Source organism: Anarrhichthys ocellatus, unplaced genomic scaffold (genome assembly GCF_004355925.1).
Source record: "Anarrhichthys ocellatus isolate YVR2014 unplaced genomic scaffold, GSC_Weel_1.0 scaffold3, whole genome shotgun sequence".
In the NCBI taxonomy this organism is placed as follows: Eukaryota; Metazoa; Chordata; class Actinopteri; order Perciformes; family Anarhichadidae; genus Anarrhichthys; species Anarrhichthys ocellatus.
Window position 1 is genome coordinate 7,972,516 of NW_022280033.1, and position 20,220 is coordinate 7,992,735.

At 40.2% G+C, this 20,220-nt stretch overlaps 1 protein-coding gene across 11 annotated transcripts in view; it reads right to left on the minus strand.

Annotated features, from left to right (window-relative positions):
* LOC116400010 (protocadherin-15-like) overlaps positions 1 to 20,220 on the minus strand; it is a 188,174-nt gene that overhangs the window by 23,032 nt on the left and 144,922 nt on the right. For all 11 annotated transcript variants that reach the window (XM_031877626.1, XM_031877682.1, XM_031877658.1 and 8 more), the window contains 3 exons: positions 9,501 to 9,610; positions 8,092 to 8,232; positions 4,179 to 4,306 (listed from right to left, as the gene is read on the minus strand). In XM_031877626.1, coding sequence (XP_031733486.1) covers positions 4,179 to 4,306; positions 8,092 to 8,232; positions 9,501 to 9,610 — 379 coding nt within the window. The remainder of the gene's footprint in view (positions 1 to 4,178; positions 4,307 to 8,091; positions 8,233 to 9,500; positions 9,611 to 20,220) is intronic.

A 20,220-nucleotide genomic window follows, 5' to 3' on the forward strand; every position in this document is an offset into this window, starting at 1 on the left:
CCGTGATGCATCAATCTAGCATTGATTTACTACACAAACATTCTGCAGCTATGTGACAAACTTAAACCATTCAATAATCTGAAGACAAGCCGTCCGGTTATAGAGCTTCTTTTCTCGAGGGCAGTGTTGCCTTTAGTGCAGCCATGATTTTTGCCATGGTGTTAAGAAATGTTATCTAATAATGTCAGAACCATTGATGGATAACCATTATAACATTGTGTTGATCTACAGCTGGCTGGAGTGGGAACCACCGACAGTTTGGCACATATTTTATGATCACAGCAAACTCAAACATGAGGGGAACATCGTTTTTTGATATATTGTTTCTATGAAAATATAAATGATAGCAGTTTTAAATTTGGTAAAGCTATTACAAGTTAGCAAAGACTTTTTAATTATTAAAAAAATAGCATTTCTTAAATCAAAACAAGAAAATGACCTGGGTTAAAAAAAACATTAAATCAACAAAAACAACATATCATTTACGAGTATCATAATCTCCATGAAGTTTGTCAAACCACACTGTGTCATTGTTGGCAGAACAATTCAGAGCGCTTGTCTGTAGTAAGTGACACTGATAAATAGGAGCAATCTCTCTTTTTTTTCTCCAGCTATTGGAAGAGGAGAGGGGGGGGGGGGCGGAGAGGTCCCACTGCAAGGGCTGCATAAATCAACAGAGTGAGATATCCTCATTGGGTGAAGACAAATTTATCGAAAATATGTACTCATCATGTGTGTAGGGCAAACCTTTTAAAAGTTGTTGAGGACACTGAGGGGAAACAGGTTTGTTTGCAAGCTGCCACAAGACAACAAAGTGAAAATGTATAGATTTGGATGGTTTACGTTAAAAATATAAACATTAAGGCATTTGATTGTTGTTCAAAAAGCTTTTTTCACTCTTTTTTAAAACAGTAAAGAGCCAGAGAGGGTCCTGAAAAAAATTGGCAACCCATGAATCCAATAACTAACTGATTAAAGGGTCATGTAAGTGCCACAGGGAGCAGGGGGTAATTATGCAATCAAATCTTTCTTCTGAACAGAACACTTTTACCTTGCTAATGAAGTATTTTCCACTTATCTTTCCAAACCACTGAAACCTGTGTGGCACTGCAAAGGTGCATTTGCTGACGTACAGATGTCTGCAAATTACGCCTTGTGACTGTATAATGTGACTATACTATTTTGGACTAAGTGTCAGAATATGTCAAATGTTGACTGTATTTCTCCAGAGAAAGCAGCGCTCAGCCTTATTACTAATGAAGTCAAGTACAAACGCTTCTCACTAGCCATACTCCAAAGAAGATAAAAATAGGTCATCATGTAATTTTCCAAACATATTGAAAACCTTCCAAAATAACAAACATACTGCTTTTTCTCAAGTACTAAGGAGTCAATGAAATATTTAAAAAATCTCTCCCAGTCACTGAATGGGAGAAAAAACTATCTTAAACCCAGGGGAAATTATAGATAGCACTTGACCCATAATTCTACATGTTGGTGTCTATTCCAAGTTAAAGGAAAGACAGGAAAGGGATTCTGAGCTGGTCGAGGGGTTGAAGCCACTGCACAGTGTTTAGTCATTGATGATCTACTGTACATCTGAGCCGACACAAGATATGCTTTTTTACATATTCAGAGGTCTTGGGCATATTTTATAATTATCGTCATCATTCCTTATCTGAAAGCTCCGATGACTTCAATCCATGTTTTTAAGGTTTCAGTTTGTACATCGTTATTTTTACACATTTCTTCTCACACACAACATCTGATTTTTAATTGCTATTGTAACAAATGACATGTATTTTCAGTTAAAACACATTCTAAGTAATTCAATTGAATGGCATCCATGCCAAATTAATTATTATTTTCTCCATCCCATTTACATTTGCCAGTTACAGGGTCCTGGTATGTCCTGATGGTATGGCATCCTGGGACACTAAGAGTAAATGGACCTGATTCATTGTTAATGTTATTAGTTACACCTGTGCTTTTCCTGCTCTGGAAAATCAAGATGCCAATCCAAAATTCTATTAGTTACAGTCCCCTTGACATTTCTCAATGGGTATCTGTTTAAATGGTAGATTGAGTTAAATCAATCTCTAGTTTTTAAATAACAAAGCCCTAATGCGATTATTAACCAGATACATATGACAATGTAGGATCATGAATGAGACCGTACAAAAAAATGCACACTGAGCTCGCACTTTAACCAATTGAATTACCAATAATTGAAAAAAGTTCATATCACGTGCATGGACATACTGTACATGTGTGTCAGACTAATACTTTAACCTCTCTGTCTGATGTTATAAACATCCAACCACACAATGATCATGTGCTGAATAATGGTTCTAGGCTGAATCTCCTACAGTGCCCATGTTTGGAGTTGTCAAATGCAGTAAAGAATGAGTCACATAGCTTAAATAAGCCCCGGAGAAATGTTTCTGTCCTATGAGAGCTTTTTTTCTTTTTAAAGTTATAACATAAAGATTAAGGATAAGCTCATTTCCTGCAGAAAAAGCAACCCATGACTTTTATTTGAGACCATCAATAAAATGAATATAATCCCCGGCTGCCCCTGGTATTCCAATCTTTTACTTTTAGACAGCAAAAAAAATTCTCTTGAGGATTTAAAGGTTGAGTGACAGCTCCCTCCTCTGTATCCTTTGATGATTTGGGCTGATTTCCCCAGCTGCTGGAAGGTCTTAAATACTTTCTATGAATCTCCCTGTATGACCTTTGTACTCCCGCTTGCCTGCTGTATATTACACCTTCTTCATCTTTCCTTAACTATTCTCAAGACACCATTGGCGTCCATAATACTGTAAAGTTCCCATGTTTCTGGCCAGTTCCCAGTTCAATTTAAACCACAGTTACAAGATACAGTTCCTCCCAATTAAGTTTTGTTCAACTTCTAAATATTTGAAAAGGTCCTCCATAATGCACTAGGCCATTACTATCTTGTTAGTCTGTGCTGTGTTGTGACCACAACACAGTGACATGCAGTTGAAATGATTTTTCATCATTCTTATGCAGCGTAAAAGTCTCGAACCAAACAGGCAAATGACCCAGAGTTTGATAAAATTGCACCAAATGAAGAAACACCACCGTATACCTATTTATATGTCTCCACTTAGACACATTTCTGTTTTTTGTCGTTAAGTGGATGACACTCAGCTGAAAATCAGTTTTCAAGGTACCAGTTAGTTGTGGCCCATCAATTTCGCTAGGGTTCTGCTAAATTGCAACAAAAAAGTCCTGATTATAAGCATCACAGAGTAGCATCACATTAAAGACAAAGCTTGGCCTTGGTCATGCTACACTAAATCGTGTTCTGGGGAATAAAAAAAGTGAAAAACACCCGTCGGCTGATGACTAGCTATGGAGGCAAAGTCAAGCTGATGACGCTTGTTCACTGACATTGAAAGCAGAGATGTTTGGGTTGATCGTGGGCAGAAAATATAATCTATATCAAATTCCTGATCTAACATTGTTAATGACATAGGCTTTGGTGGCTGGAGAGAAGGGTAATTCACAGCATTTTGTATTAAATTCACCCGACACATTAAAGGTGTGGGGGACAAAAATAGGATTTTGAAAAGTGGAAATTACATTTTTGCATGGTTGTATTTAAATACTGTATACTTCAATTACAGATAAGACACCCTGTTAAGACAAACCAGACACATAATCCCAACAAACACCGAAAGCCTGACAAAATCACAAATCTGTTGCCGTGACACATTGTACATTGACCTAAATGCATGACTGTTCGTCAGGTGTAGTGCTGACATTCAAGGTAGGCATTCAGGACACTGGCACCTCAAGGATTTTGAACACAAACACAAGCTTGAGGACACATCAACACACACCCGCGCATACAGAAACCAGACATACAGTGGAGTATACAGGATGACAAAGTGAAACCTCCTTGGCAGAGCAGGCTGATAACCAGACAGGATGTCCAGCCATGCTTCTGTGAACATTCTGGGATTACACCGTTCAACTCACTCTGATGAAGAGATGTAGCGAGTGATAGTGGGAGGAGATGAAACTGTGTTGCAGAGAGCAGATCGGATGAATTCTCTCACCATGGCTGCAGGGTAAGTGTTGAAGATGTGGGACCAGAGTCAGACACAAACCAACAAGAAGAAAGACCAGAGCTGATGTTTTCTTACCACTATCTTGAGCACAGTGCTGAAAATCTTGGTGTCCTCCGTCACGCCGCCTATGTAGAGCCTCCTGGAGAAGACGGGAGGGTGGTCGTTCTCATCCTGCACCTCAATGAACACCTTGGCTGTGTTAGCTGCAAAAAGCAAATGGCAACAGAATGCTTTCAAGTCCTTTGGGGTTATAGAGATCTAGTATATAGCATATTATAAGGCTTAACGTCGCTTCAATTCATGTGAAGCAGAAAACAAATAACTCCAGTCTGTGTACTTCAATGTAAAACTATTCAAGCATCTGATAGCCACGGTTTGCTGCATCCTCACAGAATAAGAATTGGGACACACGTGCCCAGAAAGTTTGTCGTCACGGCCACTAGCTGTTGAATAAACACATCTCTGAAGTTATCCGAACTGGCGTTGATCAAATGTTGCATAATTTAGCCTCGAAATTGTCATGTCAATATATTTTTTTTCATGGTCATCAGTTGGTCCACAACTTCAAAAGACAGCTTGAAATCACTTCCCGGAATATTTTGAAAGTTAATCATCGCTGAAAACTTCACAGTACGTCTTCAAATAAGATCCTGTGGCTGGCCATTGCCAATAAAATCAATTTCATTTATTTTTAAATTGGGGAGTCAGAATCACCTAGATTTTAAAATCTGACTGAAAAAATGTGGGAATATTGATGCTATTTGCTTGTTTTTGTTTTGACCAAAAGTGGACTGAGTGAATATGGTAATACCCCGCTTCATTTATTAGCAATTTTCAGCTGCAACGATTTGTAATTCCATGCTGTAAAGAATCACAAGTTCCCTTAGCCCTAACTCAACCCTTTCCAAGGAAACAGTGTGAGCAGCTATTTTGGTGAAGTGTACAACTTTGAGTCAATAACGAGGAGGTTAAGTTTGTTTTGATTACAGCAAATATTTTGAATCGAGAGAAACTGGGTCTGAAGTGTGTTGATGACTTTTTCTCTCACTGCCCCATGACAAGTAGATCAGAAAAACAACTGAGCAAGTTTGCTTTTTGTTTACCAACCAATTACTGAGAACATTCACACTTTGAGTAAAATATGGCTCTGTGAAATAATAAAAATGATGATGAAATCTTGCCTACGAAGCCATTAATGTTAAGTAAGGTCTACCTCGCATCATTTATTGTTGAGGAGTTTGTTTACCGGACAACTTGCTGCACTAAATAAAAGGCTCTGAAAGCTAAACTGGCAAGCGATATGCACATTATAGGAAGTAAAAATTTGAAGGGCAGCCAATAATCAAGGAGAGGGGTTAGAGAAAACATTGTGAAATAAGAAATGGGGTTAAGGAGGCAGATCATTTGGTATTTTAAAAATACATTTGTTGGTTAACTGGTCTTTTTGCGAGGCTTGTAAAATGTGAATCCTGCCCCTTTGAAGAGAAAACACACATATATTGAGAATAAAGATTTGTGCCCCCTAATTTGTCACAGTGACACCTATGCAATGAACAGCACACATACATACAGCATCCTTCCAACAATGCAGTTTAGGGAAAAAATATGCAGTGTCAAGGACCATTTTTCTTTTGGCGGCATGCAAAAATGTAAAGCCATGTGGCATTGGTGCTAAGGATGCACCAGGGGAATTGGACAAACAAAAACACAGCACATCAAATTACAGGCACAAAAGCTGGAGTGCGAGGCGCAGAGGGAGGACTCCAGGGGATGGAAAAGAGGTCTGAAGAGTTTCTCTCTCTTCCCTGTCCTTTGTAGAAAGTGGCTATATTTTATCCTCAGAGTATCAGGGTATGAAAACATAAATACAACCCTCCTCCTCCTTCCTCTCTCACACACACTCATAAAGATGCATGAAAGAAACCAGTCCATTAAGAGGAGGGATTGCTGCTAAGGCAGAGTGAGCTTAAATGTGCCGAAGAGTTTATCATTTGTTGAATTAAATCTAGTCGTACTCTGATTTTATTACATGTGTACATGTACATATAAATGTCAGGGTATGCAGGCTTATGCGTACATATACAGTGTACTAAGTGTACTAGTCTTAACAGGGTTAAAATTAATCTATCTGACAAATCAGTCCAGTAATGATCTGATAATTTAAACTCAATACAGAGAAGAAAGAGTCACGGAGTCCTGATCCACTTATATTACTGCGGTACAGTAATATAAGGGAGAAAATAAATGGTGTGTCAACACTCTGCCAAGAGAGGGTGTCAGCCTGTAGATGCCAGGGAAGTTCAATCCCCTGTCAGAGAGAGATAGTCCTCTACTTTACATCGATCAGACAAGTGATGCGAGTGTGTGTGTGTGCCTGCGTATTGTGTACTTGTGATTGCCGTCATTAGTATGTGACAGACAGATGGTGCTAGAAGGAGAGATGCAGGTAAAGTAGGCCATTGATAATTCAGTTGAAATGGATCGATAGTGAGGTATGAAGAACCCGACTTGTTGTTAGCATTTCACAAAACATTTGTCAGTTTACGGTCCACAAACAAGCCCAATGATATTCCAGCTGAAGCATGGTCAAAAAAAAGAGCGTTGTCTGAAGGGCTCAGTATGCGAACTATCAAACATCTTCAAAACCTCATTTCTGACCGCGTGTGCGTCCGACAAATGAATGCCCGCTACACACAGCAATTGGCCAGGTATGATACAATGTAAATATGAACTTGTCTCTCCGACTCTCTTCAAGTACTTCCATAACTTTGTTGGGGTGTACAACCGAGTGCAACATCATAAATGGCTTTGAGGGGTGAACATATGCGCCATTATCCCCCGTCGTGCTTGGACTACAAAGACACGCCAAAGACACTGCAGTCTTGGACAGAGATCGGGGAAGCAGTTGGACGCAGCCAGGATGAGACTGTGACAGCAGGCTTTTAGCTTCGCCTTTGGATGTGGTTACTAGCACACAGAGGCCTTCAGAATGGGAACAAACTATATGAGAATTTGCAATGATTAATGTTTTGTCACCCACCCTCGTTTTGGGGGAGTTCTTACTTAATTAAAATAAATGGGCTATTTCTGATCGTTAGACCTTTGTGACAAATTTAGACAGGTCTTTGGTGATTTATGATAAGCTGCTTTTTAAGCAGATAGCGATTTAAAGATAGAGATAAATCATATTTTAAGGTTATTTCTAACAATCACCATCACTGATAGATTAGTTAAATGTCGATGCATTTATCACATACTTGATATTTCTACATAATCACACTGAACTTTTCATATTACTCGCTGTCTAGGATCGACAGCTCGACAAAGAGACAGCGCTCTGCGGGTAGAACGGAGGGTGTTCAAATATTAACCACATACTTAAAGCATTGAGTAATTCCACAAAGGAATAGAAAAAAAACTGCTGGTAATGCAGCATAGTCACTCAAATAATATGACAATTCATCTTAGTCTGAATGTGTGAAAATGCCATAGTGGTCAGACATAGAGTCAGACAAACAAGCAGACTGAAGTGTGAAACTGAACAACCAATTACAGGCTGCAGTAAACCTGCCAACAAGTATACAGATGGATCAGTGCAGTGAAGAAAGGCAACAGTGCATAAAGCATAAAAGTGCAGCTATACACACTGTGACACAATGTTTTCCTGGTTTTGATCCAAATCTGCAGGCGAACAGTGTCGGTACAGCAGACTTAGATTTAATGTGTGAAGGGGCAGAATTAAGCATGTAATAATCCTCACATACGTACAAACATATATAATGCAGGTAAAAATGAATATAAATATGAGTGTTAAAAATAGGCTGCAACATCATTTTTTGTGTTTAACCATAATCTGTCACAGTGAGGGATTAATATGATTAAATACAAATGCAGCATCTGGATTAATATGAAACAGAATTTCATCCCTGATTTCCTTCAACACAACTCAACCTCCATATTCACCCATTCATTGGATGCTATTTCTTACTTTTAGAAGGCACCCGCAGGTTGGACATGACAACCAGCATAGAGTCTGCCTGCACCCGGAGGACATAGCTGGTCACATTTTCGTAATCCAAAGGTTTAGCTATGGAGATGACACCGGTCCTGTTGTTCACCCGAAAATGACCTAGAAACAAACAATATCAGAGCACATGAGGTGAGTGGACGTAAGACAAAACTAGGAGATAAGTAACATAATGGATGAACGCACTGAATACTGGACACACAGTAGTGTTCTGATCAGAGCTATATGGCTCGGCTTTGTTTGCGCTCTTGGCACAACACATCTCCGGGTCAATATTGGTAAAACGTGACTCTGCATGTATTACAACTGACTGCAGTTATACTCCCTCACAGGCTCTTTAATCTTGGTCCATCAGTGTGAAGCTCAATGGGGCCTTTTTAGCACCCTTCACACAAAGAACCTGCAGCAATGTTGAGTTCAATTATCCAGATGCTAACACAGCTGTACATCTTGACACATGTGCTATAAAAAAAAAGAGTGAATAAAACAAGCAGTTGTTGGCAAATACAGAAATCACAAAAAAACCTTCATGAATTCTAATGGAGGCTGCCTTAACAGCATTTTTAAAACAAATGTTTAGTGTAAGCACAGACAAATAAAAAATAAAAAAAATCACAGGAATACATCTAGCTATGTAAAAAGACATTGCTTCAAAATTCAGAATGCTTTTGATTTCCCTGAGAATATTACTGCAAGGGGTCTGGAGGTAGAAATAGAGCACTCTCGTTAGGTCTCGAGCCTGCGATTTCCACGAGCATCCAAGGAAAAGTGACTCTAGCTCATGTGTCCATGTGAGGTGCATGGTGGGAAGGAGTTACTGACTGACAGCTTCCTACTGCACTCTTTGCTCTCTCCAGCACAGAGCTACGTCTCCGGTTTTTGTCCTAAACGCCTGAGCTAACCTCACACCTGTCTTGTGTTCTCTCTCTCTCCCAGGGTGTAATGATGCTCTTCAGACTTCATTTCAGTGTGAAAAGCAGTCTGCAGCGGCAAGTATGTCAAAACATTCTACTTCCAGACAAAGACAGGACAAACCCTATGGCTATGACGTGCAGCTTGCAATTTTCAAATTAAGTATTTAAGAATTGGTTTCTGTACCTTTTGATGTTAGTAAAAGCACATATTATATTTGAATTTTTGTTATAAAATATATAAAACATGGTTTCTGGACATCTGCAGTTGATGCGCAGAAAAAATGTGTTTGCTTTATGTAGAAAAATTAACGAAAAACAGGAACAAGAGGGCTTTGTAGCACAAACTCAGAGCCTACTATATCATTTGAGTGAGTGTGTTTGTAGGAGTGTTGGTTAACAACATTTTGTACTTTGAAAAAATACTTAATTGTATATGATCTATAGCACATACTCTACCTAGTTCATTTCCTGCCACAATGGAGTAGAAGATGGTTTGATTGACAGCAGCAGCTAGAATAGTCCCCACCGGTGTGCCAAATGGAGCCAGCTCACTAACCAGAGGAAACCTGGAAAAACATAGAACACAAATCATAACTCAGCGATCAATTGAGATGCATATTTCATAGATACAGTATACAAATGGTCAAGATGAATACAAAGGTTGTCATAGAAGCTACAGTATATCTATGGACATTATAAGAAACAATACAATGTTTGGAATAAAAACAATATGACTCATAAATAAATAATTCAGAACTGCTTGGACTGATGCCATATCTTCCCACATATTCATTCAATAATAACCACGTTGTGAGTAGGATAAGAACACTCAAAAGGCGAGTGCTGGCTTTGTATCCGAGTGTGGAGGTAAGGCCATGAAGCACAGCTCTCATTTCTCAGCCTTTGCCTCGACTGTCAACTATGGTCAAGAGCTTTGGGTAGTGACCGCAAGAATAAGATTGAAGATTAGAGCAGCTGAGATGAGGTCTCTCTGCAGGGTGGCTGGTCTTACTCGACTTGCTAATGCGAGTAGTTCAGCGGTTCAAGAAAACCTTTGTATTGAGCCGCTGCTCCTTTGTGTTGAAGGGAACCATCTGAGCTTGTTTGAGCTCTTAGTGAGGATGCCCCTTGACAACTTTCTGACGGGCGGGTTTCGGAAACAACCCACTGGGAGGAGACACCAGGACCAAGACCCTGCATATTATGGAAGAATTAGATCTTTCAGCTTTCCCGGAGAGTGCTAGGGTTTTCACCAGGAGGGAGCTGGAGGAAGTTGGAGGTGTAAAGCATGTTTAGGCTGCTCTGCTTATTGTGGCTTAAGCCCTGACCAGGTCAAGCTGCTTAAACATGGAATTGACAGAAATATATTGATACACACATAAAAATGTCAATTCAACAATACATTTTTAATTGCTTGTATATTTATTAATTCATCAACTGTTTTGAATATAATGTTCTTTGAGCAAAGATCCTTCTAACTTCCACGTAGACTATTTTATAATCAAACAAAAAACAAATATCCACGCAAAAGATTTGATAAGTTAATGCAGCCCGAATTATTCTGTGAAACAATGAGTGTTTTTTTCACTGATAAGTGAGACTTTGTAACAGCTAATGACTATACTTGAGTATTAGGCGTAATAGTGGGTAATCATCTCCAGCATGATTGTCACCACTCTCCACAGGAATAACTGCTACCATAAATGGCAGGGAACCCTGTCTTGGCGGTATGTGAGCACGGGCTGATTTAAGCTGATAATGTCATCTCACTGTGACACCCCTCTTACGATACTGTGACTATTTTCTCACTTATACTCTCGTCTCTGCGTACGAGGTGTGTACTCGTTTGTGCACGCATGGTGGTACGGTTTCTTTTGCTGTTTTCATTTAAAGTTTGACTATTATTCAGAGCAGCAGGAAGAAATCGGTGACATCGTCGTGGGAGTAATATTCACAGCATAATCTGTGACAGTCAGATTCTATTATACAGTCAACGTCAGTGTTATGGGGTATTTTTGGGAGAAGACGCTATTTTGGCAGTTTGTGTTATTAACATAGACCGGAGGCGATTAGATGCCTCTAGTCCATATTTATACTGTAACATTGTATTTAATGCTTCGACTTCTCTAGTCTTTGCTGACCCCACAGCTGCAACACATTTTACTTCATGAATAACAACATTGTCCAAAGAACAAAAACGCGGTCAGGCAAAATTTCTCCATCAGGGTTAATTGTTATTTTATATATAAATGCAGCTGTGGGAGGTTTCACAAGGGAGATTGAAACAATTTCCGAAGGGTGAAGAGGAAGAGTGGGAAGAGCTTCATTCACACAGAAGCAGAGAATTTGGAGAAAGATATGCAGGTGTCAAGGCAACAAATGACACGGTCTTCGCAGGAGGACAGTTGGCACGTATAGCAGTCACTTTAGAATATGTGTTTACCTCTCTCAAAGTTTCAGAGGCAAACACAGGTGCAAACAGAAGTTCTTGAAGGACATCTGAGTAAAAAAAGATCCGTCTATCCACCTTAAGAACAACGCTTACCGTCTCTCGAGACAAACATTCCCCAAGGAAATTTTGGGTTGAGAATAATTCTGGAAGAATCGAGATATTCTCCTGGACAGTGGGTGATATAACATACCATCCTTGGAGGTAATGTTGTTGAGAGTGTGCTGCAGTGAACCTAACTCGATGTGCTCCTAAAGCATTTCACGAAACATACAGTGCCTTTATTGACGTGTGAATAATGTGTTGTTTGGATAATACTAAATTACTTCTGATCAATTTCCCTCGAGGTGTACTGTTGGTCTGTAACCGAATAATTGCTGTCTCTGTGGCATTAAGGAACATTAAGCCGCACCATGCTCCACAGTGATTGAACCAATTGTTGCCTTAACATAAGCAGATTAACCGTACAGAATGGTATAGGCTGACAGAAACACAGAGGCAAGCCCTTGAACAATGTGAGCACAACAAAGTGTAACACAGCTCAACATGTGACTCTAAATCAGTCCCATAAATGTGCTATTCATTGGAACCAAGGGTAGTCACTAAACGTATGTGCCTTCACTTTTAAAGCACTTTTAAACGTCTAATGTCTGTCCTGGAGATTAACAGCCCAAAGGTGGTGGTGTCATTGGTCAGATGAGACTGTTTTCAACACACGCTAACAACTCTCTTGCTGCTCAGCGGCTGTAGTTGAAGCCAATACAAGTGTGTGTTTATGATGCAGGTTTTTGAGCACAGATTGAACTAGTGTGTGGCTATTTAAGTACCTGCTGTATAGGCCACTGCTCAACAGGGTTTGGATGTTACTTTAAGTGGTTGCTTGCAATACAATACATAGAAATATCAGGGTGAACGATGTGAACAATGAGGAATCATTTTATTGGGTTACTTGTCTATATTTGGTGAATGTATGAAACAGTTATGCAAATAATCATCTTTTTCAACCCAGTTGTTACTATTGCCTGCTGTACATGCATGTACTTACAATATGTCCACCATTTAATGTGAAAGCCAGGAAGTTTCAACCACATGTGTAGCATGTCTGAAGCCTGAAGCAGGGTTCTCTGCTCAACCCATTCTTGGCAGTTATTGCAGCCAGAAAAACAAATTTGGGCCTCAGTGTGACGCCCGAGTTAAGCTGAGGTGGAGGCAAGCACCAACCACTCCAGCTGAGCTTTATAGGTTGAAAGACCCTCCAAACAAATGCAGCCAAAATACTTCTTTTTGAGCCTTGCTGTGTTATAAATAGCCACTTTCAAAATCACCAGCAGATATGGCAGACAACATGAAAATGTGATTGATTTGGTCGTACGATTGCTCCCAGCCCAGTTGCAGAAACGTAAATTGCTCTTTTCAATCTGATTGTGTAGTGAATAGATTGACATGAAGTTAGATGCGGCTCTCTAAAGCAAAGCAGTAAATCATTAAAGGAAGTCAAGGGGATGTGACAATCACGGAGAGATTCCAGATTATTACACAATAGGTGATTCCTAAAAGAATATTCGATACCAGAAGATTGTTGAAATTGGTGAATGTTACAAATTCTCATGGACATGCCCCTTAGGAACAAATCTGCTTGGACAAGTAGTTCTTGCATGAGGCCCTATGCCTTTCTACAGAGATTCCGGGCCTTTTCCAAAATATTTTATTTTCTTGGAGCAATCTGCTCTGGCGGTTGCAGCTTTGGTAAAACTGTAGTCTGGAGGAAGGCTGTGTAACCTGTGCTGACCCACTCATTATGTTCTTTGAGTGAGTGGGGTAGGAACTTCTGTGTGAAGCCAGCACTGGGCTGCATGATGTGATTGCCAGGAAGAGGCAGAGCTGACATGTTATCACTTCCCTACAAAGTAGCTCTGCCTGAGGGTTGTAAGCTGCTGAGAAATGCCGAGGGAGGTGTAAAGGCATATGACGTGTGCAGATTAGTATTAAGGTGTAGTCGCATGAACACAGAAAGGTTGGATACAGTAGATACTGATAGGTAGATAGACAGATAGAAGAGCAGACGAAAATAAAAATAGACAGATATGTCTAGGCACATACAATGTCAAAGAGGAACCAAAATCTGAATAGCTGCTTGTGCACAAGCACTCCAATAATATCTGATAATTAAATGGAGGGCGTTATGAGCTGGCAGACATACTGAGACTTGAAGATACCGGAGAAGGTAAATAAGTTCTGTATTCAAGAGTCAAGTGGTGGGCGAATTCAAAGACTCAATTATGCATAATGCAATACCATGTACTACTGAGCGCGGCCAAAGCCACTTTTCATTTCTTTAATATTCCGATGAGGAAAAATCCCATCCGAGAGAGAGGGAGAGGGAGAGGGAGAGATAAAGAGAAGGGAAAGATGCTGACATGTCTACACGCAGCAGAAGAGAGTCTTGGTGTCAACATGAGAGAAGGTGAATGACATGCCACTGAGAAGCGCGGGCGGCACACAGGTGCCAGCGAGCACTCTGCCCCAGGGCCAATGGCTGAGTGATGCTTACGAGACAAGGCAGAGGCGTAGAAACCTTGTCGTGCACCGCAGGGGCCTCTGTTACCGTGTTGACTCTCTTTCTACCTTGCTTTCCCCTCTCTATGCAAGGATTGCATCACAGAGTGTACGAGCGGCGATGGACACGAAGGGAGATACGAGGACTGACCTCGCTGTGCACAAGTCTCTGATTAATTCAGTGTTCTTCTGGTGAATGTGTGGATCCAGTGCTGGATAAAGGTCTTGAACAACAACAAAGACGGATATAAGTCATTTAACTTTAATGTGCACGCAAGCAAACATTATACACATCGTGCGGATGTGGATGCCCATATGCACTTGCAAATGTGTTGCAGCACATTTCTGCCTGACTACTGATGGTGGTATTGCATGGCACATTTCGTTCAGCAATTATGAATCAGCCTAATTCAATGACTGTTAAAGGGCGATATGTGCTTGAGAGTTTGCTAGCTCGCTGTTATGTCACCCTGGTGTTAACTTGTTTGTTCCTGCCTGGAAGCATATTGGGAGAGTGACAAACAGACTCCTCTGACTTAAAACAAATTACACATAGGGGATGCATTTCAGCACCTCCTCGAACATAAGCAGACAAAAATGAAAAACATTGCTGCCTGTTCTCTATAAAAATCACATTTCTAAGTGATTTTGACTGCAAAGGCAAAGTCAGCTTAGTCACACAGCATGATGTACATAAGAACCAGCCTTTTAACCTGAATCTTATTACGGGTTTCCAAAATTCATTATAACATAAACAATGAAAGTAAAGTATTGCATTTTAATCACAACATCCCAGATCCAGATGTTGGAAACTGTATTTTATTGTAAAAATCTAAGCCAGCAACTGTAAATACTGTATCATGTGTGTCATTTCAAAAATGCATAACTGTTCTTTGAGAAAAATATTGGTTTCTTACCATGCAACTGAGTCCTTAACATATTGTGCTAAATGTCAATCCTTGCCCAGCATTAAACTTCAGTGAATGCATTTTCCTTTTTTCCCCAGGACTGCAGTCCATTTAAATCAAAGTTCACGCTGAGATAAACCGTCACTCATTTAATGTAATGTTATCCTAATGTTTGAGCTGTGGTGTGTTATTGACTGAAGACTGAACTTTAAAGATTATAGGTTATGTTTGGCAAGAGGAGAAAGGGAGAAAGGTAAACGGGGAAACAGAGATAAAAAGAGCTATTACAATATTCTGAAGCCACTCAAGATATTCGAAAGGTTTTGGAAAATAGTGCAGGGTCTAACAGCCAGCCTCTTGGTACTGCCACTGTGGATAAAAAACACCCAACTGTGAAAGCAACATCCACAATGGCCCAGCGCGATAAAGGTTACTGCATCAAGTACAGATTAAATTGCATTAATACTTCTTAAAGGATGCATGAGCACACATCCTCCACCAGAGCTCTGTGCTGCCCACTAAAATACAAAACTGCTACTGAAGAAAAAAAATAATAATCCATGTACATTATAATACAGGGTAAAGTGTGATGGTAGATAAAAGGTCCTACTGCATTCTGGCAGATTGTATGGAAATCTCTTTATATGCATATGTGTTTGTACACCATCAGAGTGCAGGGCATGGGCAGGGTACACGTGAAAGATTACAGAAAGGTTAGATACAGTAGATACTGATCGGTAGATATATGCGACGCTGTTTTCAAGCCCCCCCAAAAAAGATGCAGTCTGTGGATTATCCAGAGACACAGGGACATTGTTTCCGCTGTTGACTTTTTCAAATGTATTGTGGTGGTGGCAGAAATCTAAAGGCAGATATCTCAACTCAAAACCTCGGCACATAAAACCAAACACACCTGCATGGCCAGATACCAATGGGGTTAGGTGAAGGTATTTGTTTTCTGCCACCATTTAACAAAATAAATGCTCAGGAGCAAAAACAAGGAAGGTGGGGAAGATTGTATATATTACAAGCTGTTTTGTTGTTTTCAAAAACAATGAAGAATGCTGCATTTTAGTACTTATTTTTCTTGGATCAAATCCTTAATAGTAAACCATTTTTAGTAGCTAACATCACTGCTGAGATTGCTGCTCTGCTTCTGATTATTGTTGAATTATTATGAATTCTATTGAATTATCTTTGACCTTCTTGCACCTAAGCATTTATTTTGGTTACCGTCTCTAAGCCCTGTTAATAAAGGAGGTGGGGGGGGCAATTTTGCATCAAATGCTCATCTAAAAAATGAATTTGTGTTCTGCATAACAAGTGTAAAATTGCTGTTCGAGCTCCCTAGCACTGAACAGCTTATTCTAAGTGTCAAAGCCCTGCAGCTTTCAAACACAACATTATCCCTAGCTACTTAGACTCCAAACTATTATTACACGTTTTATCTATGCCAATCGAGGCTTCCTCAAATTCTTAAAATTCTGTACAAATGAACAATTCATCACTTCCTCCAGCAAAATGCTCTCTCAGTTGTAAATCAACTTCAACACTAGCAGATATTAGCGCATAATGTTTATGAGCTGCTGACTCACTGGCTAAGAGGATTTTGCACACAAATAAAATGCTCTGGTTCTCACAAACATCTCAGAAATCCAACACCTCTGACATGAAGCAATGCAAGTCTTCACATTAAACCACTGTGTTCTATAAAACAAGAAAAAGAAATGTTTACAACCCCTCGTCTGATCATGTTCCTCCCTGAGCTATTCCTCTGATCACTTATCTTGCCACACCAGACCCACAGCTTCTTTTGTATTCACACTGAGCCCTTTTTCTGAGTTCCGTGAGAAATAAAGGGGGCTTCAATCAAACAATATCTTCCGGAGGGCAAGATGGAAAACATAAGCAAAGCTGGAGAAACAACATTTACTGTGCAGCCAGACAGTGGTACACCGTGTGCCAGCTTAGCAATGTGAGCCCACGGGACATTACTTCACATATCATCCACTGGGTCATTTAGCACACAGGAGGAGACCTGGCCGTCAAATGTCTGGATGCTGGTGAATGAATGTGTTGTCCAAACTGGCCCGGCCATTGAGGCTTGCAAAGTGATATACACGCTGCCATATAGGTACTGATGCCATCCTGCGTGTTTTACTGTCAAATTACTGCTCCTGCACAGATGATCTATTCCACCACACCAACACCAGGAGGCCTGGCCCACAGAAAGACACATGTACCTTTCTAACTAGCAAAAATGCTGTTAGAAATATCAGTATCCGAGATTGTGTGTTGGACTGGCTACCAGAATTTACAGAAACCCTCTTTGAATGTTTTCAGTAACGGCCCATTCACATGTCTCTTTTACCATGTTCACATATTGTGGGAGTGATGGCAGAGATGGGGAAATAATTCAATTTTAACAATTTGTGAGCAATCATGTCTTCAAGATTGCAGAGAAGGTCTTGTTACTGGATTAAAATACTGCGCATTGACAACATAATACCAAATCCATTACATTTTGGTTTACTCGCATTGAGTGATGGACTCCTCGACTTCCAAATGATTAGGGGACAAGTCAGATAGAGAGGAGCTTTCAGAAAGAAATTGAGCGTCCCTGTCGTAATTATTACTGGTATGTCGGGAATGACGATAATTCCAATATGACATGAATGTGGCATTATGTTTCATTTTAGCTTTACTGGTGATGTTCAAAGCAGTCATTTACAAAAGAGATACCAACGTAAGTCATAACTATTTGTCATATAATTTCAAATATAAATTCTGATCTTAAATCACTCACAGCAAAGGAATATTGTTATTTTGCCATGTTACCTATTAAATGTGTTTGAGGAAAGTGAAGCGTTTGTCCTGAACATTGGAATTTGTGTAAATAAAACCCTTGAATTGCACTTGTCTCTCACAGTTACGCTGTTGTATTGCTTTCATCCCTTGTTCTGTTTCAATTAAGATGATTAAATAACTTGCATCTCAAAAAAAGTAAGCACCAGTGGGAAAAGGCAGGACAGATTTAGGAGGAGCTCTTTCATTTGTACCAAAGCTTACACAACATCTCATGCAGTAACATCCAACTTCACCACCACTCTCAGTAATATTGGACAATGTAGCTGCTCACCTTTCTAGAAGGAAATAGCCGTTCAGACCAAATACAAACACTAAATTAGTCAGCAGCATGCACTGGATTAGATAGTTTCCATCCACACATACTGTTTATACTTACTGATAATTATCCGGGAAGTTAGCCTTTAATAATAGGTCATCCTGCTTTTCTTCCCTGGCATTCTGCACCGACCTTTAGCTGAGACATGTGGGATGCGTGCTAGGAGTGTGACTTGGCGGCTGTTAGACAGCAAAGTGATGCTTGCCTACTTAACAGAGACAAGTGAAAGGTCAGTACACTCTTGATGCTTAGAGGTTCAAGACTCAGGGCAGCAGATTCAAACCTGCGGCTGAAAATCAATCATGCCCTTCAGAAGTATGAGAGCGCTCCACACCTTATAGCAGAGGATAGATGGATGGATGAATAGAAAGAAATGAGAGAGGGCTGAGGTTTGCTTTTATTAATGTATGTTTGCAGTGAGGCATGACGGCAGTGTGTGGGAGAGCACACTGTAGGGTTTACAGCTAACCCTTTAAATGCCTGGCAATGAGCATAAACGAGTAGGCTGTGAGCACCTCCATCACTTGTGTATACGTCTGGCAGGACAACAGTTCCAAGAAGGCAGCCAATAAAATAGCTGTATGCCATGAAAGCATGTCATCTGCCTAATTATGGGAGAATTGCAGCCTTGTCTGAATTAGAAATGATATGGATGGATTTGTTTTCTCTCAAAATGATAAATGCTATTTTCCTCCACATCTCAGGAAGAGTTGATGGAGGGGACAGAGTTCAGTTTCTTCCTTTTATATCCTCTAAAATGAGAAGCAGTTTTTTTTCCTTTACGTTAATTTGGCAATTAATTGCTTTTTGATGAGAGGCCAATGGCTGTGGAGTCCAGTGCGGCTTGTATTTCAAGCTACATGACATGTCTACTTCAAGTACTTCAGGTGCAGCCATTTGTGAGGCGGACCGCTGAGAACATTAAATCAATGGTCACACCGCGGTCATAAAATTTACACTGGCAGTCTCCATGGTCTGTAAACATCAAGAAACTGCAGGAAAGAGACGTGTTGTATAATATTCCACAGTTTGAGCTATTACCACCGACATTCACAATAATGGCCAGAGTAAGAATGGCTAATGGAGAAATAGGAAAAACTAATGTTGAGAAAAGTTGTCTCTCCATTACATACAAAATGCACCTTTAAGAGTGCCGGCTGCAACCAAGACAATGTTCGATTTATGTGCTTGCAGATGTATGTATGGAGGAGCAAACAAAATGCCTCCACAGTCTTTTTAGCATGCAGTCACTAATTTGAGTAATTAGTGGGGCGGCAAGCATATAGTGACAGCATGTTGTTGATTGTAGTAATACTCCATGTTGACACTGTTTACTATGCAGTACAACTTGAGCCTCGCTCAATAATAGGCTGTGGTGCTCTTCTCAGATTTGACAGACTGCATAACAATGTGACAGGTATGGCATAACATCTGCTGTCTGCGACTACAGTGAACTAAATAATGGTGTGACATTTCACTCCCAAATGATATCCTCTCCAATCACTAAAAAGACCAACTTTTGAAATAGTTTACAAGGTAACTGTTAATATATTAATATGGACATATATTAAATGACAGTAGGCCCGAAAGCAAATAATTGTTTGGGCCAAAATAGGTTAATCGAGAGCAAAACACATATCAAGTGAGGACTTTATATGAAGGAATGCACGCATCCAAGTGTTAGCACAGGCACACTGAATCACACAGACAGAAATTCACCCTCTCGCTGAGGAGAAAATGAAGGGCTACTGACTGTACAGTGAGGAGAGAAGAAAAGGGAAGACAAAGTGAGAGAGAAACTGACAGAGAGAGGTATAAGCTGAGAGGAGGCTTGGGGGGGGTGAAAGGAAGAGGCGAGCAAAATGACATACTCAGGAGCAGTGAGGCAAAAGTCTCATGTGATTTAGAGCAGATTTAGAAGGGGAAGTGCTGCGGGGAGATAAGCAGCACGGAAAACTGCTCCGACCACAGGTTTGTAACACCGAGGCCAGAGAAGTGGCCTCAGTACAAGAGAGGGGGATTCACATAGTGTGCCCATGTTAGATAGCAGCTTACCCCTCCTCATCTCCAGCAATACAC